Genomic DNA, 27,826 nt, shown 5'->3' with positions numbered 1-27,826 from the left:
GTTATCAGTATGGCATGGCACCACAAAACAGTGGTTAGCAGTGTGGCATGGCACCACAAAACAGCAGTTAGCAGTATGGCAAGGCACCACAAAACAGTGGTTAGCAGTGTGGCATGGCACCACAAAACAGCGGTGAGCAGTATGGCATGGCACCACAAAAGTGGTTCGCATTAGAGCATTGCACCACAAAACAGCAGTTATCAGTATGGCATGGGACCACAAAACAGTGGTTAGCAGTGTGGCATGGCACCACAAAACAGCAGTTAGCAGTATGGCAAGGCACAACAAAACAGTGGATAGCAGTGTGGCATGGCACCACAATACAGCGGTTAGCAGTATGGCATGGCACCACAAAAGTGGTTCGCATTATAGTATAGCACCACAAAATAGCATTTAGCAGTATGGCATGGCACCACAAAACAGCGGTTAGCAGTATGACATGGCACCACAAAACAGCAGTTAGCAGTATGGCATAGCACCACAAAACAGCAGTTAGGATTATGGCATGTCACCACATAACAACGGTTAGCAGTATGGCATGACACCACAAAAGTGGTTAGCAGTATGGCATGGCATCACAAAACAGTGGTTAGCAGTATGGCATGTCACCACATAACAATGGTTAGCAGTATGGCATGGCACCACAAAACAGTGGTTAGCAGTATGGCATGGCACCACAAAACAATGGTTAGCAATATGGCATGGCACCACAAAACAGTGGTTAGTAGTATGGCATGGCCCCACAAAACAGTGGTTAACAGTATAGCATGGCACCACAAAACAATGGTTAGCAATATGGCATGGCACCACAAAACAGTGGTTAGTAGTATGGCATGGCCCCACAAAACATTGGTTAACAGTATGGCATGGCACCACAAAACAGTGGTTAGCAATATGGCATTGCACCACAAAACAGTGGTTAGTAGTATGGCATGGCACCACAAAACAGTGGTTAACAGTGTGGCAAGGCACCACAAAACAGTAGTTAGCAGTATGGCAAGGCACCACAAAACAGTGGTTAGCAGTATGGCATGGCACCACAAAACAGTGGTTAGCAATATGGCATTGCACCACAAAACAGTGGTTAGTATGGCATGGCACCACAAAACAGTGGTTAACAGTGTGGCAAGGCACCACAAAACAGTAGTTAGCAGTATGGCAAGGCACCACAAAACAGTGGTTAGCAGTATGGCATGGCACCACAAAACAGTGGTTAGCAGTATGGCAAGGCACCACAAAACAGCAGTTATCAGTATGGCATGGCACCACAAAACAGTGGTTAGCAATATGGCAAGGCACCACAAAACAGCAGTTAGCAGTATGGCAAGGCACCACAAAACAGCAGTTAGCAGTTTGGCATGGCACCACAAAACAGTGGATAGCAGTATGGCAAGGCACCACAAAACAGTGGTTAGCAGTATGGCATGGCACCACAAAACAGTGGTTAGCAATATGGCAAGGCACCACAAAACAGCAGTTAGCAGTATGGCATGGCACCACAAAACAGTGGTTAGCAGTGTGGCATGGCACCACAAAACAGCGGTTAGCAGTATGGCATGGCACCACAAAAGTGGTTCGCATTAGAGCATGGCACCACAAAACAGCAGTTATCAGTATGGCATGGCACCACAAGACAGTGGTTAGCAGTGTGGCAAGGCACCACAAAACAGTGGTTAGCAGTATGGCAAGGCACCACAAGACAGCAGTGAGCAGTATGGCAAGGCACCACAAAACAGTGGATAGCAGTATGGCATGGCACCACAAAACAGTGGTTAGCAGTGTGGCAAGGCACCACAAAACAGTGGTTAGCAGTATGGCATGGCACCGCAAAACAGTGGTTAGCAGTTTGGCATGGCACCACAAAACAGTGGTTAGCAGTATGGCATGGCACCACAAAACAGTGGTTAGCAATATGGCATTGCACCACAAAACAGTGGTTAGTAGTATGGCATGGCCCCACCAAACAGTGGTTAACAGTATGACCGCACCACAAAAGGTGGTGGTTGGATTATTTAAATTACAATGCCACCGTTTTTTGTTCTTCTACTTTTTCTTCATATGCAGCACCTGGCTGCGAGTAGCATCATTGGCTTAAGGGGTGTGGGTGGTGGTGGTGGTTGTGCTGTGGTTTCCCCCTGTCGGCTATAGCAGGAATTTGGAATTTGTTTTGAGGGTGCCGGTGGTAGTTCACCTACTCTTCATGAAGGATACCAAGTGTTTTTGTTGCCAACACTAAATCATGCAGTTGCTGGAGGTTATGATGGTTTTTCATGCACATGTCGAGGGTGTCCTTGCCCTCATGTTTAAAATATCACACAATATAGTGTTTAATACTTTTCATGAAATCGCTTAGCCTGGTGTTGCTTAACGGTTAAGGTGACTGGCCTGAGATCTGAGGGTCCTGAGATTGAGCCCCTGTCATTCCACACCACGTGGGTTGACTCATCCTGTCATCCTTCCGAGGTTGGCAGAATGACTACCAGGTGACTGGTAATGGGGGCATTGCATCAACGGCAGCCACGCCCCAAGAAAATGATGCAACTCGTAGCCACAGGGTGCACACACGAACAACCACCATGAAATAGCTTATTTAAAGCATCCATTTACGTTTGAAACTGTGACACAAACTTTGCGCATATTAGGAGAGGAAGTGCAGATATTTCAGGACATTCAGGAATTTCAGGAGCTAGCTCATACTCGCCATGCCTGTATCCATATTTGAGCAACTGCTCCCCATTGGAGGCACTAACCCTCCATATCCATGATACTGTGTTTCAAGCAAGAGACCCCAAGAGTAGCCCTTCTTGCTTTGGTATATCGTCAACTTTGCTTGAAATAAACCGACTTGGTGGTTTTCCTGGGATTGCTTTCCCATGGATTACACGAAAAGTTGTGTCATGACGAGACATTTGGTGACACTTCCGTGCGATTTGCTTTGTTTGAATCTACCATGTGCTTGCATTGAAACATTCATTTGTACCCTCTTCAAAATGTTCATGTCTGCCATGACACATTCATTTGGCTCACATTGACTGACTGTGAATGGACAGCAAGAAGGTTCATTTGATGGAGTCTGAGCTTTCTGATAATGGGTTAAATCACAGCTTGGGTTTATTTCAAACTGTAATCGAACCCAGCATCAGATAGCTATCTGATAGTATACTGTGATGGAATCCAGTACGATCAGATAACAACTAACACTGTTCTTCTGATCTGGTGGCTTCAAGAGATGCTGCATCAAGGAGCATCCTGTAAAGCCAGCTGCCCATTTGGCATTTACATTACAGGAACCGAAGATCTACTGCTCTCTTAGGTTAGGCCACAGTGTACCATCACCATCGTTTGTTTACGTTGACAATCCCATTTTACATCTATATTATAACAGGTGCCTGTATGTCTGTCGTGCTGTAATTTGAGAACTGATTATCGGATTTCAATGAAACCAACGATGGTATATTCAGGGAACTCCCAGGAAGGGTTTTCTTGCAAAAAAAAAGATAATTAAAAAAAAGGAGGGAAGGTTTGTGTATGGGTACATGGGCACACGTGGCGAAACTGCAAACGTCAACTTGCGACGCTGGGTATCCTTGCATGGAGGGCAGGATCTCCCAGGAATCCTTTTATATTCTTGAACCATAGATTAGGCATCGCAACTAGGCCGACGAAATGCAAAGTCCTGTTTTTTTAGGAATTTACAGAAAGGCAGAGACGAGGAGACCTCAGAGTTTTTTTTGCTGCCGTGGCCCATCCCTCATACATACCCCAGACAGTTTGATCAAAAGAAAAAACGAGAGGGGGAGTGTGAGAAATTGTTTTTATTTTGGTCTTTCTCTTCATGTGTTGTTGTATATTATTTGCAATTCAGCATCTAAAAAGGCTGTGATGAATATCCTATTAACAATCTCTTCGCTCCCTGAGTGTGTAGCTAGATCGGTATCTACAGTGCCTTCAGAAAGTATTCACACCCCTTGACGTTTTTCACATTTTCTTGTGTTACAGCCTGAATTTAAAATGGATTAAATAGTGATTTTTTTGTCACTGATCTTCACACAATACCCCATAATGTCAAAGTGGAATATTTTTCAGAAATATTTTCAAATTAATTAAACATGAAATACAAAAATATCTTGAGTCAATAAGTATTCAAGACCTCAGCAATGGCACTCCAGATTGAGCTCAGGTGCATCCAATTTCTCTTGATCATCCTTGAGATGTCTCCACAACTTGATTGAAATCCACCTGTGGCCAATTCAATTGATTGAACATGATTTTGAAAGAAAAACACCTTTCTATACAAGGTCCCCCAGTTGTCAGAGCAGAAACCATGCATGTCAGAGTGGAAACTATACCAATAAGTCAAAGGAACTGTGTGTAGAACTCCAATATAGAATTGTGAGGAGGCGTAGATCAGGGGAAGGGTACAGAACAATTTCTAGAGTGTTGAAAGATCCAAAGAGCACAGTGAGCTCCATCATTAGGAAATGGAAATAATATGGAACAACCCAGACTCTTCCGAGAGCTGGCCGTCCGACCAAACTGGGCAACAGGGAAAGAAGGACCTTGGTCAGGAATGTCACCAAGAACCCAAATGACCCCTTTGACAGAACTACAGAGTTCCTTGGTTGAGATGGGAAAGCCTGCCAATAATGACAACAGTCTCTGCAGCAATTCACAAGTCTAGGCTTCTTGGGAGAGTGGTCAGACTGAAGCCATTCCTGAGAATAAGGCACATGACAGCATGCTTGGAGTTTGCAGAAAGGTATGTGAAAGACTCAGAGTGTGAGGCAAAATATTCTGTGGTCTGATGAGACGAAAATTGAACTCTTTGGCCTGAATGCAAAGCACTACGTCTGGTGGAAACTGAGTACAGCTCATTATCCATCTAATGCCATCCCTACCGTGAGTCATGGTGCTAGCAGCATCATGCTATGGGGATGCTTTTCAGGGGCAGCGACTGGGAGACTTGTATGGATGGAGGGAACAATGAATGGAGCCAAATACAGGCACATCCTTGAGGAACCCTGCTTCAGAGTGCAAAAGACCTGAGACTTAGGTGAAGATTTACATTCCAAAAGGACAATGACCCAAAGCATACAGTCAAAGCAACACTGGAATGGCTTCAGCACAAGAACGTGAACGTCCTTGGGCATATATATCTATATATATATATATATATATATATATATATATATATATATATATATATATATATATATATATATATATATATATATATATATATATATATATATGTCAGACCACCAGATTCTTGTACCAGATGCTCAAATTATGGATTTAGAGTTATACCTGCAGCATTAAAGTACCAACCCTGTACCTCCATAAAATAGCAGGGTTGGTCAAATTGGGCAATTACAAATTCATGAAAACAAAAATTTAAATATTCATGTGTTACCCAAAATGTCAAGTTTTTCAACTTTTCATGCCAGGAAATCTAGAAAATTTCGCAAAAAATACCAACCAGTAATTTACAATCAGAATCAATTTCTAGGGTTCTAAAGGTTTTTTTTCAAGCATGATGTTGGACAAGTAAAGTAAATAAAAGTACCATAAGAGTTATTGGCCGAGTGCCAATTATTTTTTGGCACCTTGCCAATATTCTCTATTTTTCACTTTTTTTCCTCGCAAATAAGTTGTGACCAGCACTGATATATATAGGAGCATACGCTGGATCAGGACGTCGCTGCGTCCTTGGACGACTCCTCAGCACCATACCGACACACACCACTGTGTGTGCTATGGAATGAGGTGTTTTTTATGGTGGCCGGAGTGCAAATCCTTCCACCAACCTCCTTGAGAGAGGACCCAGTACCCTGGTACTCATTTCGCTGACCTCGGAAGGATGAACAGGCTGAGTCAAACCCACCTGGTATCAATTCAGCAGCTGAACGGGATTCGAACTCATGACCTTAGCATCCCAAGCCCCCTGCCCTAACCATTAGGCCAATACCAGGTATAGACTTGAATCCTATTGAGAATCTGTGGAGACTTGAAGATTGCTGTTCACTGACACTTCCCATCCAACTTCAAAGAGCTTGAGGAAATCTGCAAGGAAGAATGGGACATATTCCCCAAATCCAGATGTGGAAAGCGGATACAGGCATACCCAAGAAGACTCGAAGCTGTTATCGCTGCCAAAGGCGCTTCTATGATGTATTGACTCAGGGAGCTGAACACTTGAGTAAATTAGATATTTTGCATTTCATTTTGAATAAATTTGTTAATATTTATAAAAACATATGTTCACTTTGTCATTATGTGGTATTTTGTGTAGATCGGTGACAAAAAATTAATATTTAATCCATTTTAAATTGAGGCTGTAACACAAGAAAATGTGAAAAAGTCAAGGGGTCTGAATACTTTCTGAAGGCACTGTATACACCCCTTAATTTTCTTTTTCCCATTAAAAAAACGTTTTTTTTTTTAGCAATTAGACCACAGAGATCGATATTTCCGTCAACGAAGCGACGGGTCCTATATTCTAGTTTCAATAAAATTCTTCCAATGTGGTCACATGACCAAATTCCTTGCGGTTAAGGGATGAGATTTCTGGTTTATGGTGCAGGTATAATGGGCTAAATGGCCCTTATAGCCTAACAATATGTATCCGTGACTGCGTGAGTTATATTTCAATAATAGTAGAATATCTTTATTTTTTGCACATATTTTATGGTTAGATTGGAGAACTTCCTTTATGAGCATTCCACAACTTGAATTCCATATACAGTCCTGATTTGATTGGAATGTTCACTGCTTTTTCTGAAACACTAATGAATCAGCAGCACCTTTTTAATCAACATCACTCAGTTTTTCTCATCAGTAAATCACAAGGTGGTGCATCACACTCACCAGCTCAGGCCAGAGCAACAATCAAACAACTCAACAATCAAACTGTGTTTGAGGTGAAACCCAGTTTCATTTGCATTCACATTTTAAACATTAACGCAAGACTTACTGTCTGCTTCATCTTTGATTTTGACGACTGTCTTGTTTTGCTTGCCGACGGAAGCCCCAAAGGATGAATCACTCCTTGGCGAGCCCAGCATCAACTGCAGCTCCTCCTCGTCCTCGTAGGTTGAGTCATCCACCAGCAACAGCACACATGTCTTTTCCATTTCACCTGTGCTCCATCCAAGTGCATCATTCCAACAATAAAAATAAATCAATTAATTAATTGATTAATTGATTTATTAATATGTTGAGCATATTGGGACTAGTTAAAATTAAAGTACAACAAAAACTACTGAAAAACATAATCGGAACCAGACTCGGTGGCGGAATATTTAGAGCGTCTACTTCAAGTCTGGGAGGTCGGTGGTTTGAACCCCGATCAAGTTATACCAAAGACTTAAAAAATGGTATGTGCTGCTGCTTCCTTGCTTGACGCTCAGTATTTAAAGGATAGAGCACGGACAAAATCTCTCGTGGTTGGCATCCCATGGAGAGGAGGACATGTCTCCTTAATTGAGCCCTCGGAGTGCGGAAAGAAAAGTGATGCTTTAAACAGGAGTCGCAGGTACCCAGAGTGCCCCGGGACCATCTAATACAGGACTGCTCTAATCACCACCTGAAAGGGGAAAGGGGGAACAGGATCTACAAAGCCTGACACCACTTGCCATAACTGGCTGAGGACAGCAACCTTTATGTTAAGAGATTCCACACTTGAGCCATTAGAAAGAAGAAGAAGACAATTTTTTTCAGAACAAATGTTAATGAGCAGTTGTTCGAAATGGGATCTCCACCAGGGGACACAACTATTGTTGATCTGGTAGTTGGAATAAACAGGCATCTCGAGAGAGGTGAAACTGGTTCAACCTTGCGAGGCCCAGGGAGCATGACAGTTTGGCTAGAATTATCAAGCTCTGCACGCAGCAACTTTGGACTTGCGTCATTTATTTCAATATTTCCAGTTAAGTTGTTACTTTTTCTTAAAAGTTCTTACTTTGTTGAGCCAGCTTTTTTTTCTTCAAAAAACAAACAAACTTCTATCATCGGTTGGTAATTCAATGTTCTATTCCATTGTTAGGGAACAAGCTGGCTGGTTGTGCATGAGAATCGGTGTATTTATAACACTCAGACCCAAATATCAGAATGGCAATGCAGAACAAAATGTTTCATTCACATCGATGTTTATCCATCCTTCTTCGACCCACCCTCCTCATTTGCACAATCCTCCCGGCCCAGTTGTTTTTGCAGACCTGCAGCCTCTGTTGTTGTTTCTCTGGCAGTGCCACCGTCTCCAGGCCGTAAAGGTAGGCTGGAGTTACACAAGATCCCAGAAATTTTCCTTTCAATTTCCTTGACATTTTCCTGTCTGCCCTGAGTCCCTCCACTTTCCTCCAAAATACCATCCTCGGTCATCGTTCCACATCAATACTCAAATATGCCTCCCTGCCAGATCTTCTTCCCCCCAAAACTGATTTTCAGGTCCTTACTTCACTGTCCGACCCACATTACTTCAGTCTTCTCCAAGCTCATCCTCAATCCATGTCTCTCGAGCATATCCTTCCACAATGTCTCCTGCATTCCCTGTCCACTCTCATATTTCTCAACATATTTCTCAGATTTCCCCCCTTGATGACTCGTCTGCTCACCAGATTAATCACCATAGTAAACAGTAGTGGACTGATCGAACTTCCCTGCCTCAATCGAATGATCACACTGAACTCTTCTGACAACCCATGACCAACTAAAACTCTTCCCTCATACATACTTTCAACCTACCCAGCTTCTACTTCCAGAACTCTGATCCACCTCAGTGTTGCCATCACCATCTCTCTCAGGTGAGTGTCATAAGCATTGTCAAGGTCCACAATGTCCAACACCACTCCCCATTGCATACATCATGGAATATCAAAATTTCAGTTATACTAAACACCATAAAATAACTGTTTACCTCCGCCACCGAAGGTGGAAGAAGGTTATGTTTTCACCCCTGTCTGTCTGTTTGTCTGTCTGCGCGCAGGATATCTCAAAAAGTTGTGTATGTATTCGGACGAAACTTGGTGGACAGTTTGGATGTATGACAAGGACAAATTTATTAGATTTTAGTGAAAATTCGGATCTGGACACGAGAACGTTTTAATTTTTCAAGCGATTCTTCACCATTGAAAGATAGGGCCAAAAACGATACAGAGCATGATATCTCAAAAAGTTGTGTACGGATCGGCCGAAATTTGGTGGACAGTTTGGATGTGTGACAAGGACAAATTTATTAGATTTTAGTGAAAATTCGGATCTGGATACGAGAACGTTTTAATTTTTCAAGCGATTCTTCACCATTGAGAGATAGGGACAAAAACGATACATGATATTTCATGATATTTCAAATACATATTTCACATGATAAATACATGATATTTCACATGATAAATACATGATATTTCACATGATAAATACATGATATTTCACATGATAAATACATGATATTTCACATGATAAATACATGATATTTCACATGATAAATACATGATATTTCACATGATAAATACATGATATTTCACATGATAAATACATGATATTTCACATGATAAATACATGATATTTCACATGATAAATACATGATATTTCACATGATAAACACATGATATTTCACATGATAAATACATGATATTTCACATGATAAATACATGATATTTCACATGATAAATACATGATATTTCACATGATAAATACATGATATTTCACATGATAAATACATGATATTTCACATGATAAATACATGATAAATACATGATATTTCACATGATAAATACATGATATTTCACATGATAAATACATGATATTTCATGATATTTCATGATATTTCAAATAAATGATATTTCACAAGGCAAATACATGCTATTTCATGATATTTCCAAAAACGACACATGATATTTCATGATATTTCAAAAAGTTGTGGACGAGTTATGACAAAACTTGGGGGATGAGTTAGTTAGTTGAGAAGAACAAGCCAATTCGATGTTAGTTAAGTCCGGATCCAGATCCGGTCAATCAGTGGAATACAAAACTTCAACTGTTCAGTCTGTCGGAGGTATGCACTCTGCCGAGTGATGTTTAGGTTTTTTTTCTGTTTGTTTAGGTTTTTTAGGTTTTTGTTTAGGTTTTTATCTGTACGGAGTGCCATGCAACAAGCATGAAGTTCAATCTTGTCCATTGACATCTTCCGAAACAGTGAAATGTATTTCCATAAAAGAAAAAACATCACGTGTAAGAAAATCTGTTTAGTTGACGAGGATTTTAGTTTCGAGTAGCACAGGTGTTTACTTTTCATACCTGGCATGAACATGAGTTCTGACTCTTCGGTGTTGGGTCGCTCGATGTAATCCACATCGACCTGCGCCGTTCCTTGTCGGGTGTAACATCGGATGCTTGAACGGTAACCCAAGTCTCCGGTCCGATAAACCACGGCAGCCAAGTGTCCATCGCTTTCGCAGCCCTCGTACATTGGCTCTCTGAACTGCATGCGTGGGACTGGAACACACAAACACCGGAGTGACCTGAGATATACTCTTCTTCATCCACTCCTCGTTTTACCGCACAATCGATGTAACTTTCAGATATTGGCTAAATACACCGCATCTATTGAGCTTTATTTTAAAACAATTTTTACATCAAAATAAAATTAATCCTTTTCCACTATCATATCTACACAAGCTCTAGAGGTCTTCCCCAATTCCTTGTGTTGTATATTTTGGTCCGAAAACAATTCAATGCGTCATCCATTCCCTTTTTCTATACACTGCACTCCACTGTATGGTACTTGAAATGTATTATTTGTAGCAGCCTCTCCGAGAGGTCCAACCAGGTGTGTTTGGAATTATATATAGATCACATTATATCACAGGTGGCGTGGCAAAATGTACGGACAGGTGTATTTGATGATTGGCTTCACAGTCGGGTATACAAGGGTTGTTGCGTTCTGTATTAGTGTAAAACAACTGCTGCACGACTCCAAAAGTTATTGCCGCTTCCTCTGGAGATGGTCCGTCAACTCGACAATGCTGTTTGTCATGGAGTGGTGGCTTTACGAAATTATGGCATGAAACAGCGTGCTATTGCTCAGCAGTATGGCATCACTCAAGGTCAGGTGTCAAAGATCCTGAAACGAAATGCTCCGAGGGGTGTCCCTACTCCAATACCGAGGCCAGGACGTCCCCGCAGAACCACAAGGAGGGATGATCGCCAGCTGCACCGGTTAGTCCGCAATGGCCGTACCAAGTCAGCTAATCGGCTTAGGGCTGAGTGGCAGCAACTGACAAATGTGCCTGTATCCAGAAGGCTAGTCAACCAACGACTGGTTCAAGCAGGCTGTCGTGCCAGGCATCCCCTGAGAAAGCCACGCCTGACCAGACAACACTGCCAGCGCCGATTGCAGTGGGCCAGAGAGCACCGTCAATGGCAGCCAGGACACTGGAATCACGTGATCTTCGGTGACGAGTCTAGATTTCTGGTCTATCGTCAAGATGGCGGCGTCCGAGTGTGCAGACAAGTGCATGAAGCCTACAACAAAGATTGTATAGTGCCAAGAGTCCAAGCTGGAGGTGGTGGGGTGACCGTTTGGGCTGCTTTTCATGCAGGGGGCAAAACTGACCTGGTTGTTCTGAATGGAAACCTGAACCAGTTCAAGTACAGGGCCATTCTGGAAGTAACATTGCTTCCATTTGTTCGTGCAGCCTTTCGAGGAAACTTTGTCTTCCAAGATGAGAATACAAGGCCTCATCATGCTCGCATGATCCAACACTTTCTTGCTAACTGTGGTGTAGAGCATATGGAGTGGCCTGCCATGTCCCCGGATATGAATCCAATAGAGAACTTGTGGGTAGAATTAACGCGTCAAATCGACCACTTGGACCAGCAGCCGACCTCTGTGCGTGAATTGCAGCAGGCTATTGTCACTGCATGGCAAGCGATTCCTGTCCAAACCTTGGCAAATCTCGTGAACAGCATGCCTCAACGTGTACGTGCTCTCCTGAATGCTCGTGGGGGTTACACGAAGTACTGAACTGTAATTTTACTGTCCGTAATTCCAGTCGTAATTTAACTTTTGTTTTTGTTAAAAAATTTTTTTGCTAATGTGCAAAATAAAGAGATACTTCTGGAAAACGTACAGAAGTTTAACACAGTACTGTCCATGAATTGAGTTCGATATCAGTTTACATCACTTTCAAGGATCAATTTATTTGTTTCGAAATGTCAAATGTGGTTTTTGTTTCTTTTAAAGGTCACATTAACAAAATCTAGAATAATTTCAACATAATTCCAATGAACTTTGGGTTCTAAGACATCTTGAAAGGTGAGTTCACCCCCACAAAAAAAGATTCCATATTAAATTCCAAGTCTGTATATATATTGTTACGGATCTCTACGTCGGCCTTTTTCCCCTTAAGAAGGGGGGATTAATCCCCTTGTCCGCGACTGACCGACGTGAGTCCTGGGGGTCCCAACGCTCCTTCCGGTCGGGAGCAGCCAGGGTATTTGGTCTACAAAAAGTCCCAAGGACCTAAATGCCACTCCTGACTGTGAAGCAGGGGAGGGACTCCCGCTCGAACCCCGGTTTGAGATGGTCTAGTTGCCGAGCGGTTTTAGCAACCCGAAGTTCGAGTCATTATCATTCACTAACCCGATTCCGAAACGTTGGCCAAATCGTGCCACAGGTATTCAATTGGGAAAAGACAAGGACGACCGGACGAGCATGAAGAAGAAGAACGAAGGTAGGAAATAACAGGATTTATTACGACTATTATGTACACAATCAAAAAGAACCAAGTAGAAGGAAAGATACGAAAATAATTTACAGAAGGATGGAAGGACCAGAAGGACACAGTGCAATATTAACTTATACAAGCTTACTTATACCCAGGGACAAGACACACAAAACAAACTCACGTACACAAAAGGATGGAATGGCAGGAATGGTTTGGGATGGCAGAGGAGGGTCCAGGTAGATGGTGGCATCGAGGTCCGTCTCCAAGCGCGCACTCCGATCCACGCTTTGGGGTTGAGGCGAAAACCCGGCAAACACAGCTCCCCTTCGCGTCTCATCGACCGGCAATAGGGCCTAGAGGGTCTCGGCCTATTGCCGCAATACAGGCACCCCCTCACGTCTCTCTCTTTCAGTCTTGCTGGATCACGCCTCTCGTTCGTGCCTTCTCACCGACCTTGTACCTTCTCTGTCCAACTCTCATGAACCTTCAAGCACCTCCCTCCACAGAACTCTCACTTCAGAACTCCCTCTGCAGAACTGCTCGTGGGGCTCCCTCACGCATCTCTGGTGGGGGCGTCGCGTGATGGGTTATATAGGCCACACCCTCGCATCTTTGCGAACCTCCCCGATCGTTCTCTCTCCGCCCTCTCAAGCCAAACCCCTCATCCTTGATTGGTCGGCAAGGGCTGGCTCACTCCTCCCTCCGATGACGAGGGCGGAGACACGCCTTTCTTCTCCGAACCGACCGCGTGTTCAATGGAGGGCGAATGCAGTTGGCAATTGAGGCTTTGCACTAGACAGGGGATTCTACCTTATTTCAATTTGATGCAATGCAGAGTCAACTAATGGGAAACACAGCCTTCAACTAATACACATAATAAGGAAATAACTATTTAGAAGGGTATATGGTGGCCTGCGTGTATGTATATGGATTAACTAAGAGGACGACCTTTGACCTTTACACACAAAACGGAGATATTTACAAGAATTCATTACACTTACAAAGGGTGATATTTACAACAATTACAAATCCGCAACACTGCACCCTCATCCTCCAGGCACGTCCTCGGGCCTAATAAAACTTACTTCGTGTGACACGTAGGTGTAATTCCCTCTACAATTAACCTGACCCTGAGTGCGACAGTTTTAAAACACAAATAAGTATGCCCCCCTGCTGGATTGCACCCTGCCTAACAGATTTACGCCCACAGCTAACCGAATTGTGGAATTGTCTTCAAACTATACATGAACGGTGGGGAGCATTATTTACAAGTGACGCTACTTGGTCTATTTACAAAACGCAACCCAGGACCTGCGGTTGTTCTTTTTGGGGGGGGGGGGGGGGAGACAGCCTGCGCTGCATCAACGCACCAGCACCAATAATCACCAAAGCACCATAAAACACCAATCGGTGCACAGTCATCACTGTTCATGAATAAAATAAACCGACAACCCCTAAAATAAACCAACCATAAACCGACAATGTGTTTTTGTGATTTAAGATGAGTAGGAAAACTCCTCTTCAAGACTGACTTATCACAAACGCGGCAATATTTTGTTTCTCATTCGGGTGGCGCCTAGCCATATGTAAAATATGTAAATACCATATGTAAAAGTTTGAGTGTGTGTTTTTGGGATTTAAGATGTCTTTTACGTTGACTTTTATATCACGTTTACAAACATCACAATACCATGTTTTTGGTTTTTCTTGTTTAAGAGGAGCCATCATCTGTGAAAGTTTGGCTTTGTGTTTGTTGGTTTGAAGGTGTTGTTTATAATTGTTTTTATAATCGCGATCACAAACATTACAATATGTTGTGACCCGCTTTTTATATGTTCTCATATTGTTCATTTTATATAAGAGAAAATTCTTTAAACTAAAAATCCATTTTTTTCCCACAACATAAAATTAATAAAATTATAATGTTGGTGTAAATGTCCACCCCAATGTGTTGAATAAGTCATGACAAATCTTATCATGAAATTGTTTACGCTCAATTGTTTTTAAACCAGTAAAATCGTCAAGATGACATTTATGATTATGTTTATGCAATAACTGAAATAATAAATATTGCATATTCAGAATTTTTTTTCTATCTAGTGCTTCAGCCCTATCTTTACCATGTTTTTCATAGTATAGTTTTAATAAAGTTTAAAAATTAGTAATTAGCGCTTGTTCTAAATGAGAAATATCATCCAGTTTCTTCTTGGTTAATTAGTTGGTTAATTTCATTTTTGAAAATGAGAAACTCTATTGTAAATATTTTTTCCTATTATATTTACTCTCTTATAATCATTATAAGTCATATTGGTGTTAAAACCTAATTGTTGGTTATTACACCACAAACATGTTTTAATATTTGTTAGTTATTTCAAAATCAGATAAGTTTTGATTTTTACAAAATGTACAAGTAATGTTAGCGATAGGTTTAATTTCATACAAAATGGGTGTATTCCATAATTTTAACCTTATTATTTCTTTAACAATATCTAAAAACTCATTTATAATAGATACTTTCTTTTTAAAGATTGGATTATGTGTATTCATCAGTGATAGTGGTTTAGATAAAATTGATTTATATTCATATATCAATAATCTTGTTCTCACAATGTAAAACAATTTATCCTGAGTAATATTCTGTAATGTTTGTTCAATACAGTATTTGCAATATTTGTTTTAATATCACTGGATGTTTCATTATAAGTTACAATTAAATCTTTTATCCCATCTAATTTTCCACGAAGTACATCAAATTCCATGTTAGATTTATTAATTATTTCATTATCAATGTTAATAACATCTATTTTTTCATTTAAGTTATTCATTTGTATTATAATTCTCATCCTGTTAAATAAAAAATTCAACAATTATTTTTGTGAAAATCGGAAATTTTGGGAAATTCGAGAAAATCATGAAATCTGAACATTATAATAATTAATTGGCCACTTCCGGTTTGTGGTGAGTCACTGCCTGTTTTTGAGTTGAGTCAGTTTTGGTTTGGGGTCAAGGGGGCAAGGGGGTGGGGGAGGGTGGGGAGGGTGGGGGGGGGGTTGGGGAATGTTGTCTGGGATGGGGGTGGCCTGGCCGTCCCCTTTTCTCATCTACTCACCATGAGCTTGCAAATGCCCGTCTTCATCGTTACTTGTTTTATTGGTGTTGTGGAAGCAATATTATGTATTCTCACACATGTAATATCTGCTTTTAACAAGTGTCAGAAAGCAATTTCATCACATGTTGGTGAGCTAAAAGGCTTTTCATGGCAATGTCAGATCATTAGAGCCATTTACCAGACAGCATTCGTTACCCTGAGGAGAACCGTGAGCAATGGTAAAAACCTACTTTGTTTATACAAGTTCTCCAAAAGTGTAAAAATCCAAAGCCACATTCGATTGCAAGCGAGACTCATTCGGTCGAGTCATAAGCAATTGCACTTGCCCTTTTTTAGGTGCTCGGCAATAGTGACACGGCCGGAAGACTCACGGTCAGAGAAAGAGTCGTTGATGAGGACCGAGACGGTGCTTGGCTCCCCGAGTACTGCGTTAACAGGCATGCGCAGTATAAGCTCAAACCTCTCCGGGCCTTCGAGTACAGGCTGACCGAGGTCATCCATGATCGTGATGTGTAAGCTCTGCATGGTGACCCCTGGTAGGAAGTCGAGGTTTTGACTGATCCCCACGTAGTCCACACCAGCTAAAATGCAGAAAAGATTATTGCCGAAGCTGCCCTTGATCTAATTTCAATATTCAAGAGATATGCCATGCCAATGCAGTTGGAATTTTAAGAAAATCACAATGATATTGTTACGGATAAACAGGTGGGTGTTCAAGGGGTTTGAAAGATCCCACTCCTGACACCAAAAATGTTACGGTTCTCCAAGTTTCTGCTTTTCGGCATCATCTTTGGATAACTCCGAGAGGACAGCGTGTCTACTCGACCCCGGATGTCATTTCCAACTAAACTCTGGAGGAATACTCCCACCCAAATTCGGTTTACCGTACTGGTGAGCTAAGTGAGGCAAACGGGGACCGTCCTGGCGGTTACATGACAGACTAGTCAGTCAGCCAAGTGAAACCAAAATCACGTAACCGCACCTTAGACAATTATTTTAGGTAGTAGGTTGTAGACAGCAACCGTCCAGGGTAGTACTACCGTCCTGACTTAGGAGTGTTAAAGTGGTGCCCAAAACCATCTTATACTCTCTGTGTCTGGATTGCTGGTCTTACTTTCTGTCTCACTCAAACTATAGCTACTGGGCTAGCTTCAATCTCTCTTTCTCGCAAACAAACACCGTACATTTTCATCATACACTTTTCTTCTATTTTATTTACGGCCTGGCCTCGATGAGGGCTATATAGTCTGTGCCTGGAGCCTCCAACATAAAAAACCAAAACTGAGATAATAAATCTGAGTTGGCCAAATACCTCAGCAGTCTTATGTCGCAATCAAAAGGGACAGAGTAAGTCAAGACAGTTTCTTAAAGAAATGGCCTGTATGGCCCATAACAAGAAACAAAGGGGCAAGTATTTACAATGGAAAACTAAGTAGGTATGTACAAGCAGATAAGACAAGGAAATTGCATATATCTATCTATAATTCCAGTAATCTCTGTGTGTATGTATGTATGTATGTATGTATGTATGTATGTATGTATGTCTGTGACCGCTGTTTCTCGACAACCACGGGTCCGATATACTTTAAACTTGCCAGGTATATTGCTGGGGACCCGAGGATGTGCCTTTTCAAGGTTTCATATTAATCGGACAAGTAGTTAGCGAGCTATGTCCAAAAAACGATTCAACCAATCAGAGAGCAGCGAGCTATCACGTGTGCCGAACGTGGCGAACAGACTCTGCCTCGGACGGCACATTTGAGAGCGTATTCATTTATTTCACGTTGGCAAACTATGTTGGCGTTAAACTATGTTTTAAAACTAATTAAAACTACTTTGCGATTCTTTCGCTTTCCTGCGCGTTTGTGCACGTTATGGCGATTTCTTTACCAAACTCCGCAAGCCGTTCGCTTTGGACCAAACCATTTCATGTAAATAGAGGGGGGGGATTGTCACCGTACTCGCAAGCCGTTCGCTTTGGACCAAACCATTTCATGTAAATAGAGGGGGGGGATTGTCACCGTACTCGCAAGCCGTTCGCTTTGGACCAAACCATTTCATGTAAATAGAGGGGGGGGGGGGATATAATTTTAGATATATATATAGTACGGGCATGCCCTAGTGTACAATAATTACAGCACTCATACATCCCTCTTTCCGTGAGGCGAACATTCCAAAATCGGATCCTTTTCTGTATTGACTTAACACTTTACAGTACATATGCCGGCATCATGCATCCAATAGGAAAGGGAGAGATCGGTGATGGGCAAAATGATGGTATGGATGATTGGTGACAAAGATGAGCTGGTAAATAAATAAATAGATGGGGTAAAGGATGGACCGCCTGCACACCTTACAATAGTTGACTCTGGCTCCCACGTTCTGACTGAAGCTAGGACCCTCCGAGCTCGCTCCCCTCCTGTACCTCAGACAGCCAGTTTATGTGCTTCCCCGTGGTGCTGTGACGTTGATCGCAGCACATAGCGACTGTGTATTCTGACAGGACGTCTGAGCCTTCGTAGATGGGACAGAGCTATCGGACGTGGGAACGTGGAAGCAAAGGTGTGCGAGGATGGTAGGAGGAGATATATAAGGATGAGCGAGAAAGGATGGACCCAAAAGATGCAAGAAAGACCGAATGCCAAAGATGAACTGCACACGCTACGCAACCGGAAAAATGCGAACCATAATGAAAGTAAATAATGCGAGCGGACTGGCATGGTGAAGGGAATGATAGAAGGAGGGATGCAGAAGAAGGGACCATGAGAGAAGAGAAGGAAGAGAATAGTCGCTTTTTGTGAGTAATATAAATAATTAATCGAGCCCCGAACAAAGTCTGTGATCGCTTCAAGTAACAATGCTTTGAACATGTCCTTTCCTGCCAGATTCCCTCCACCACTCTGATTCCCTCACACAGCATCCTTGTCTTGTTCTCTATATCTCCTCACACTTTTTGCTTTGCCCTTCCTCTCCCCTATAGGCTTCCCTGGCGCAATCTGCTTCAGGAGGCGCTCATGAGATGTGCCCGACAGCTGCCTCAGGACACTCGTGAGAGGAATCAGTTCAGAGTAAGGAATTACAGCAGAATCTTTTTTCTTCTTGCTCATGAAATAGTTACGGGGCTGTGGGAAATATTCAGCAGATGGTCCGCAAAAAGGAATGTCAAATGATTCAAAATGATAGGATTCCTCATCACACAATCGCAACGCAGATCTAGCAACACGGACTTTAGACAGTTAAACTATAAACAATATAACTATGAAATAATTGCTTAACTTCGGGAGGATTTATTTGGAACTCATAACCACAACACTGATGGATTTATGCGGGTTCTAATAACCACAACACGATATAGCCCATGGTCTACTGCCCTAGACATTAATCGAAAAACGGATTCAGTCGCAAAGGAGGAAGTGCGATGGTTACGAATGAAGGACAACATCAATTTTTAATCAATGACCACTGGTCAGACTGCATCGGGTCAACTCTAATATGGTTGAGGCTAACGCCATTTACCACGTCAACATGACAATATTCGATATGACTGTAACTTAAATATGGCCATTCAATATGACAGGAGCTCCAATATGACTTTTCAAATGACGATAATTCAATATGGCAGTAACCTCAATATGACTTCAATGTGATAGTAAGCAGGTACACCAGTTTCTTCTTGTGCATTATTTATTTGTAGGTGGTAGACGTTGAAGATCCCACGAAGTCCTTCACGAACAAATTCTCAATTCTTGCTCTTACCTACAGCGGGCACCACATCAGTGGTATACTAATACCACTAACCCTAACCCTAACCCTAACCCAAGCAACTGCGAACAGGCTTTTTGAGTCAGAACTTTGCACTGAGTATTCGAACATTAAAAACCAGCTTGAAACAAGTGTTACGCCTAGGTCCCCCGTCGGTGAAGTGATGAGTTGACAAAGTGGAAGACGCAGAAAACATGGAAGAGTTGATAATATTTGTGAGTGGGCTGGAGACACACCCACACACCAGATTAGAAGTTGGTACTTCGTTTATTTTTCAAGATATTCCACTCACAAGGTTCAGACATATATGGTGGCGGCCATCTTGGATTTTGACGTGGCGACCCAATTTTCAATAGCGTTCTTCCGTATGCGTAGATACACCCACACACCGGATTAGAAGTTAGTAGTTCATTTATTTTTCAAGATATTCCGCTCACAAGGGTACGCACGCACGGATGGACGGAAGCACGCACGGACGCACACACGGACGGAGGGTAAAACCATAGTCCCCCTTTCGTCCCGCGGTGCGACGGGGGACAACATTGGAGTCTAAGCAAATAATGGGGGAAGGAAAAGATAAAAGAAGCCTACTCATCACTTGACATCATTTGCGTGAAAGTTTCTGGAACATGGGGCACCCCAAACTCACCTTCGGCAGACATGGGCCGGACCTTGCGTGAACGTACAGTGACACTTGCTTCTTGGGTAAGGTCCGTACCTGTCCGCCACACGCGGACCTCCATGGAGCCTGCGCTCTCCTCCACTGTGTACTCGCTCTCTCCGAAGTAGAATGAAGGCTCTGGATAAGGGGCAAATAAAAAACCAAGACAGAAACCATGGAAAGCATTACACTTACTGGGTTGACGAGCTCAAATTTGAACGCTTATGATTCTTGTTACAAGGTCATCAATCCTCGGCTCGTTTGTTGTACTTCTCGACCAATACGGCAGGTGGTAGCAAACTTCTAAATCTAGCTCACAATTGCCAAACTAAAGTAAACACAGTAAGACATTTCATTTGCTCACATAAGCCCTCAATGTTATATTTATTTTCCTACAAGAATACTATTATTTTTTATCGATACCTTGTTTTTTGTATAGTGTCATGTGCAAGTGGAGGAGTTAGATACAACACAGAATGCACCAAGACATATTAGAAGAAAAAGAAAAGGAGAAAGAAAGGGGTTTGAGGAGGTTTGAGGAACAAACCAGTAGGAGGTTTCAGAACTAAACTCGAGGGATACTTGGAGGGAAAACGGATGTGGGGAAAAGTGAGGGCAAGGGGAGGACACAGGGGGTGAACAAGATGGATACAGCCACAAACTCTCAATCACAGAAGTGGAAGGAAACACTGGAAGCTGGGAAAGACCTGGCTTTGGGGATGGTTAATGGGATGAGGTTTGAGAGGTAGTTTGGACGTATCCCACTTTTATCTGTTATGCCTCCTGGTATCTCTCCCACAGGGCTCATCCGCATACCTGGCAAGTTGGAGGTGGCTAAAAACGGGTTGGTAGGAATCGAAAGTGGGTTTTATTTATTTATTAGACATGATTGGAAGTGAAGTGATACTGCGTGCGGAATCCTGGAGAGGGGTGACATGGCCTTTGGTGAGGGAAATCTCATGACGTCACACAGCCAATTGACTCGAGTGATACCTTGCTTATCGGCTTCAGGTCGCTGCAGGTCTATCTGTCTGCGTGTCAACCTTACGTCATTGCCATCTCATTTTGGCCTCACTACTTGCTTCTCCTGGCATCTTGCTTTCCTACGATTGGGCATCTCATCTATGCGATCGGATCACATCTGGCTGCGGTCCATCATGTCAGCCTGTCTTTTGCAATACATTAACTTCCTCCTGCACATTCCATGTCTGCATGCTCCTGAGCAGAATCTTAACCTTGCATCGTTTGTTATTCACTCCTCCATGAGTCATTAACTCTTCCATGAGCTAAGAGATTATTGGAAAAAAATAACAATGAAAAGCTTCATAGTAACAGGGATTGATCACGTTGTGGAATCAGAAAGATTTTTGTCCAATTTGCATTCAACATATCCCGCAATTAGTCTATGGAAAACTCTATCATATAACACTATCAAACAAATACTATCAATACTGTCCTGTTTAACTCAATGATGACTTCATCAAAAGTATGCTATTGAATGACTAAAGGCAATAGAGGTGATCATCCAGCAAGTCTTCTTGTAAAATCGACTTCATTTTCCAAAAGTTTTTTTAACACTCTCTGCTCACCTTCACTCCTTCATTCCTCTTTACTCCCGCCTCTGGAACAAACTCCCTCTCTCTCTTCAATCCCACTCCTCCTTTAAAACAGCTGTTCACCGCCATCTTTTATCATCCCCCATCCAAAACCTTGATCTTTTCTACTCCCGTTAATTCACCCCAGATCCACTTTTTTGAAATACCGACTTCTTTCCTGGGAGTCCTAGCAGTGTCCATGTGTTTTTTTAACTCTCCCACCCCCTCCCCCCACCCTTCCCATGCCTCCTCCCCCCAAGCCCTCTTCCAAGCCCTCTCCCTCCCACAGATCTCCCGATGTCCCTGCTCTCCATCTTGTCTCTCACTCCCTTTATCTTATGTTTTTTGTGTCAGTTTGTCTTTTTGTGATCAATGTTAGCTCTTTCACGAGGCTCAATCTTGTATACAAAAAAAAACAAAAAAAACATTGACAGCCAGCCAGATGGACAACCCGAAACAATAAAAATAGAGGTGAGTGATGCCACAAATCATGGTTTGAGATAGACTTCAAATTGACGAGATGTTAGATATTAGTTTTTTTTTTAATGTGCCTCGAGTGTATAATCTACAAGAAAGTGTTGTTAATTTTGGTAAAATACAAATTTGGTATAAAAAGATGTGCAAGACTCAAAAGATTATTGGGTAAAATTCCAGGGGCATAGAAATGGCCCCTTTATAAAAGGGTATGTGCCATGTGGCAAAGTATAGAAAAGAAGGGACATTCCATAGCTTATAGAAAATGCCAAACAATACAAAATAAAGGGAATTCAAAAAATCTCGCGTGCATGCTGGACTACCCTTGTGTTCTGAGGAGGAACCAAGTAATGCTCCAGAAAAGTTCAAATAAAGGGGCGCAAATTTGATTCATACAGCTGCATGAATAAATAAATGTATTTTATTTGCCAGATATAGGGCGCCCCTTTATATGAACTTTTTCCAAGCCAATGTATATTCCAAGTTTCAGCTAGTTTCAATGTATAGTCCTTGAGATATGAGCACCAACACATTTTGGGTGGACGGACAGACACCAACGTGATTTCGAGGGTTTTCGAAATATAACTCAAGCATGCATAAACGGACGTTGCTGAAATTTGGAACATACAAAGTACAACATACAAAGAACCTCAATGTACAAAGCATTTACTTCTGAAATTTGCAGCCGATTTCGTCCAGTAGAAGACGAGAAACGTATTTTCAGTCCCCCATGTTTAAGCTGCAGACAGAGAAACAGTCCCATATAAAGAGAGGGGCGCTTTGGGCTTCCCTTTGATGAAAGTCATGAAACTGGTTAATCTCGAGTGGTTGCAAAAGAAATCCCGAAATTCATGGAGGTCATTTTGGGGTTAAATCTCTGAAGGTCAGTGAGACAAACATACGAGGGTGGTTCAAATCCCACCTTCCCTCTTGCTTACATTAACCCTCTCCAAGCTGGTGATCTCCATAAAGTGAATGGTTCATAATCTTCATACTTCATAATCTGACGTATGTGCTTCAGTTCTTCAACTCTAGGTGGTGCGAGAACATGCTTCCTGGTGGTCTGTTACAATAACAACAGAATTTGCAGGAAAGGATGTCTGCATTGACCTCCTTCTTTCAGCAAGTGCAGGTGATGTAAGATTACTGTCCCTAAAATTCAAGTACGTGAGACTCAATTGATTGTTGGGGATAATCTTCGAAGCTGATCCTCCCCTATGGCTGACTACTGATTTACAAAATTCTTCCTCGGAGATGCTTAAGCATCAATATTCATTTCGCCAGGAAAGTTGATTTGAATCATAAACCTAAGTTATCCTCCTTGCATCATAAGCCTAAGCCCACAGTGGAATTATGAGTGATAAAATTATATTTCCATTTATCACTGCAACGAGATTGAAGATCCAAAAGGATTGAGGAGACCTCAATGGCATGGTAGTTTTCCATTTCATAAATCACCTCCTGGAAAGAGAGATCACAGGAAATTGAATGCGGATTAGGTACTAAGGGCTGGCCGGATAGTGAAGACGCCGTAGAGGAATCTACACTCACCTCTGAGCTGTCGAGCCTGGGTTTGAATCTCGGCCAGACTATAAACTCTCATCCTGGTGTTTCACAGGTGGGGTGGTTCATCAATGTGCTTAACTGTTTCTTCTACAGAAAACTGTTCTCTCTTATGTACAGATTCATCCCATCTCATCTTCAGTTATCTTGCCCATCCTCCCCCGCTCTTGGTACCCTGAATCGTGTGGTGAGGCAGTTGATTCAAAACCACTTGTATTTTCCTGCTGGAAGGCAAATTAAACTGAAAGCAATGTCGGATCATTCCATAAAGCCCGCAACAAGTGCGTGTCTACTCTCAGAAGAGTCAGAAAACTCCATCTGTTAAACCTCAAGAATGAGCTTTCAAACTTGTCTCCTTCCTGTAAAAGCTGGTGATGCCTTGTCAGGTCTGTCTCTGATGTATCGCTTCAACTTTATCACCTCCATTGCTTCCCTCACATCAATGACACCACAGCCGAGAGCCGACTCTGCTCGTGAGAATCTTCAATTCTGTGTTTGCTTCAAAACCTTGCATCCCTAACCCCTCTTTCTCTCTCTGTACCCACCCTTCCCAGTCATACCCAACTGCTTCTGGATTCTGTGTCTTTTGCACCTGAGAAGGTAGACCAGTTTCTGGCAACCCTCGACTCTGATTGTAACTGGACTGGACAGCATCAGCTCAAGTGTCCTAAAAACCTGCTCTGCTGCTCTTGCACTTCCTCCCTCTCTGTCCTTCTCACCGTCATTTACCACAGGTCATCTTCCATCTGCTTGGAAATCAGCCAACATCACAGTATTACACAACAAAGGTGCAGAAACGGATCTTATCAACTACAGACTTATCAGCTTACTTCCAATCATCAGCAAGGTCATGGAATCTATCATCACGTGCCTTCGATACGGTCTGGCACCCCGCTCTGCTCACCAAACTCTCCTCCTTTGGTATCCATGGAAATCTCCAAGCATGGCTGGCGGACTTCCTCTCTAGTCGTCGTCAACGTGTGGCCCTGAATGGGTTTCTCTCATCTCCTCTTCCTGTTCAGGCTGGAGTTCCCCAAGGCAGTGTTCTGGGCCCTGTGCTTTTTCTGGTCTTCATCAATGATCTCTCTGACTCTCTTGAAAATCCTCTCTATCTCTTTGCTGATGACTCCACTCTCTGCCGCTCCATTCCTCATCCCTCAGATCGGCAGGCTGCAGCCTCCTCACTCTCTGCAGACCTGGACAAAATCACAGACTGGGCAAACAAGTGGAACATGTCTTTCAATCCTGACAAATCTCTTACGATGTCTCTCCGAAAAGACCGACTGGACAACCCTCCCATCTACTTTCTGAATAATCCTCTCCAAGAAGTTCTGTCACTCAAGCTTTTGGGTCTCACTATCTGCCATGATCTTTCCTGGGAAAACCACATTTCCAAGCTGGCCTCCAAAGCCAGTCGCCGACTGGGCATCCTCCGTCGTGCGAAGTCCTTCCTTGGCACACCTGAGCTCCTCACCACATACAAGGCTTTCATCCGCAGCTCAATGGAGTACTGCTCTCCCCTCTGGGCTGGTGCTCCTGCCTCACACCTAGCTCGTCTTCACGCTGTTGAAACCAAAGCGTTCAGAATCATTGGAATCTCCCGCGATGACGCTATCTCCGAGGGCCTTTCACTTAATCACCGCAGGCAGGTTGGTGGTCTTTCCGTCTTCTACCGACTCCTCTCCGGCCTTGCTCCCCCAGCTCTCTCTGGGCTCTGTCCCCCAAATATTCCTGCAGGTCGCACAAGATCTGCCTGCAACCCTCTTATGGTTAAACTGCCAAAATCAAGACTCTCTGCTCACCTTCACTCCTTCATACCTCTTTTCTCCCACCTCTGGAACAAACTCCCTCACTCTCTTCAATCCCACTCCTCCCTCCAGGTCTTTAAAACGGCTGTTCACCACCATCTCTTATCTTCCCCAATCCAAAACCTTGATCTTTTCTACCCCCGCTAATTTCACCCCAAATCCACTTTTTTGAGGTGACTTTTGACTTCTTTCCTGGAAGTCCTTGGTGTCCTTGCGTTTTATACCTATCCTGCCTCCCCCCAGGCCCTCTCCCTCCAAAAACATCTCCCGATGTCCCTGCTCTCAAATGTTGCGTTTGTGTGCTTCCTCCCCTTCTCTCCCCATCTTGTTGACCGCTCCCCTTTTTATATACTTTGTTTGCTTGTTTGTTTGATTTGTTTGTTTGATAAATGTTAGCTCTTTCACGAGCCTCGACTCTGTACACAAAATTTTTTTTTTTTTAAATCGCAGTTGACATAAAGTCATTCCTTTACTCCAATGACCTCATCTCAGATCATCAATTCAGATTCAGACCTGGTCACTTTACATTAGACGCGCTGCTACTATCCCAACAATGGATGGCGGCCCTCAATGTCAGACATGAGATCAGGGCCGTCTCCCTAGACATATCTCATGCTTTCGATACAGTCTGGCATCCTACCGTAATCGCCAAACAGTCTGCCTACATAATCCAAGGCCAACTCCACTCTTGGATTACTGACTTCCTAAACTCTCAAAGCCAACGTGTAGCTATCAATGGAACCCTTTCTTCTCTCCCTGTCAAGGCTGGAGTACCCCCAAGGCAGTGTTCTTGGCCCCATCTTATTCTGAATATTCATCAATGATCCCTCTGACTCTCTGGAAAATCCTCTTTATCTCTTTGCTGATGACTCCATTCTCTGCCATGACATCCCTCATCCTTCTGCCAGACAGGCAGCAGCCTCTTCCCTCTCCTCATACATTTACAAAATGACAAACTGGTCAAGCACATGGAATATGTCTTTCAATCCTGAGAAATTTCACACAATAACTCTCTCTCTCTGAAAAGACTGTACCGCAAATCCTCCCATCTACTTTCTCAACAACTGTCTCAAAGAGGTTCAGTCACTCAAACTCCTGGGTCTCACTATCAGCCATGATCTCTCTTGGGCAAACCAAATTTCAAAGTTGGCCTCCAAACCCAGACGGCGACAGGGCATCCTCCATCGTGCAAAGACCTTCCTTGGCACACCTGAGCTGATGAGCTGATATCCACATACAAGGCTTCCATTCATAGCTTGATGAAATATTACTCTCCCCTCTAGGCTGGCTCCCCTGCCTCAAGTCTTGATCAGTTTGATGCCGTGAAAACCAAAACTTTCAAGGTCATTGGAATCCCAAACGATGAAGTTGAGTATGTGGGCCTATCACTTCACCATCGCCGACAGGTTGGTGGTCTTTCTGTTTTCTTCCATCTCATTTCTGGTATTGCAGCTTCTTCCTTCTCTGTGCCTTGTCCCACCTCCCAAACCCCTCCTCCTCCTCCTCCTCCTCCTCCTCCCCCTCCTCCTCCTCCTCCAGGTATCTGCAGGACACATGAGGTCCCCCAGCAACGCCCTCCAGGTGAAACTGCCTAAATCCAGACCAACTACTCACCTACACTCATTTATTTCTCTTTTTTCTCACCTGTGTAACCACCTTCCCCATTCTCTTTAACCTCATTCTTCCCTCCGGGTCTTCAAGACAGCTGTTCACCACCATCTCAAGTCATCCCCCATTCAAAGCCATGATATTTTCTACACCTGTTAAACCACCCCCACCCCTCCCAATATTTTGCTTATGTATCCATCTTGTCCACCCTTTGTGTTCTCCCTTACCCCTCATCGTTACCTGCATCCCTTGTTTATCCATCTTCATTTACTTTCTCCTTGTACCCTGCTCTTGGCTTTTCCCCTTTCTCCTGCTGTTCTCTTTTCTTTTTTTCTTTTTTTTGTATACAAGATCAAGGCTCGTGAAAGAGCTAACATTAATCACACAAAAAGTCAAACCGACACATAAAACACAAAATAAGGGGAGCGGTAGACAAGATGGGGAGAGAGGGCGAAGGACACAAGCACAACATTCGAGAGCAGGGACATCGAGAGAACTGTGGGAGGGAGAGGGCTTGGGGG

The 27,826-nt window shown here is 42.9% G+C and overlaps 1 protein-coding gene across 3 annotated transcripts in view; it reads right to left on the bottom strand.

Moving 5' to 3' along the window:
• LOC137437640 (FRAS1-related extracellular matrix protein 2-like) overlaps positions 1-27,826 on the bottom strand; it is a 176,624-nt gene that overhangs the window by 47,390 nt on the left and 101,408 nt on the right. For all 3 annotated transcript variants that reach the window (XR_010986565.2, XM_068132114.2, XM_068132115.2), the window contains exons 7-10: positions 20,246-20,395; positions 16,206-16,415; positions 10,294-10,491; positions 6,974-7,138 (exon numbers count right to left, since the gene is read on the bottom strand). Coding sequence is in view for 2 of the 3 variants with exons in the window: in XM_068132114.2 (XP_067988215.2) it covers positions 6,974-7,138; positions 10,294-10,491; positions 16,206-16,415; positions 20,246-20,395 (723 nt within the window). In the remaining variant the exon portion in view is untranslated. The remainder of the gene's footprint in view (positions 1-6,973; positions 7,139-10,293; positions 10,492-16,205; positions 16,416-20,245; positions 20,396-27,826) is intronic.

Source organism: Myxine glutinosa, chromosome 12 (genome assembly GCF_964187855.1).
Source record: "Myxine glutinosa chromosome 12, kmMyxGlut1.1, whole genome shotgun sequence".
Taxonomy (NCBI): domain Eukaryota; kingdom Metazoa; phylum Chordata; class Myxini; order Myxiniformes; family Myxinidae; genus Myxine; species Myxine glutinosa.
Note: the sequence above shows the minus strand (reverse complement) of the source record. Positions and strands in the feature narration are given on the sequence as shown.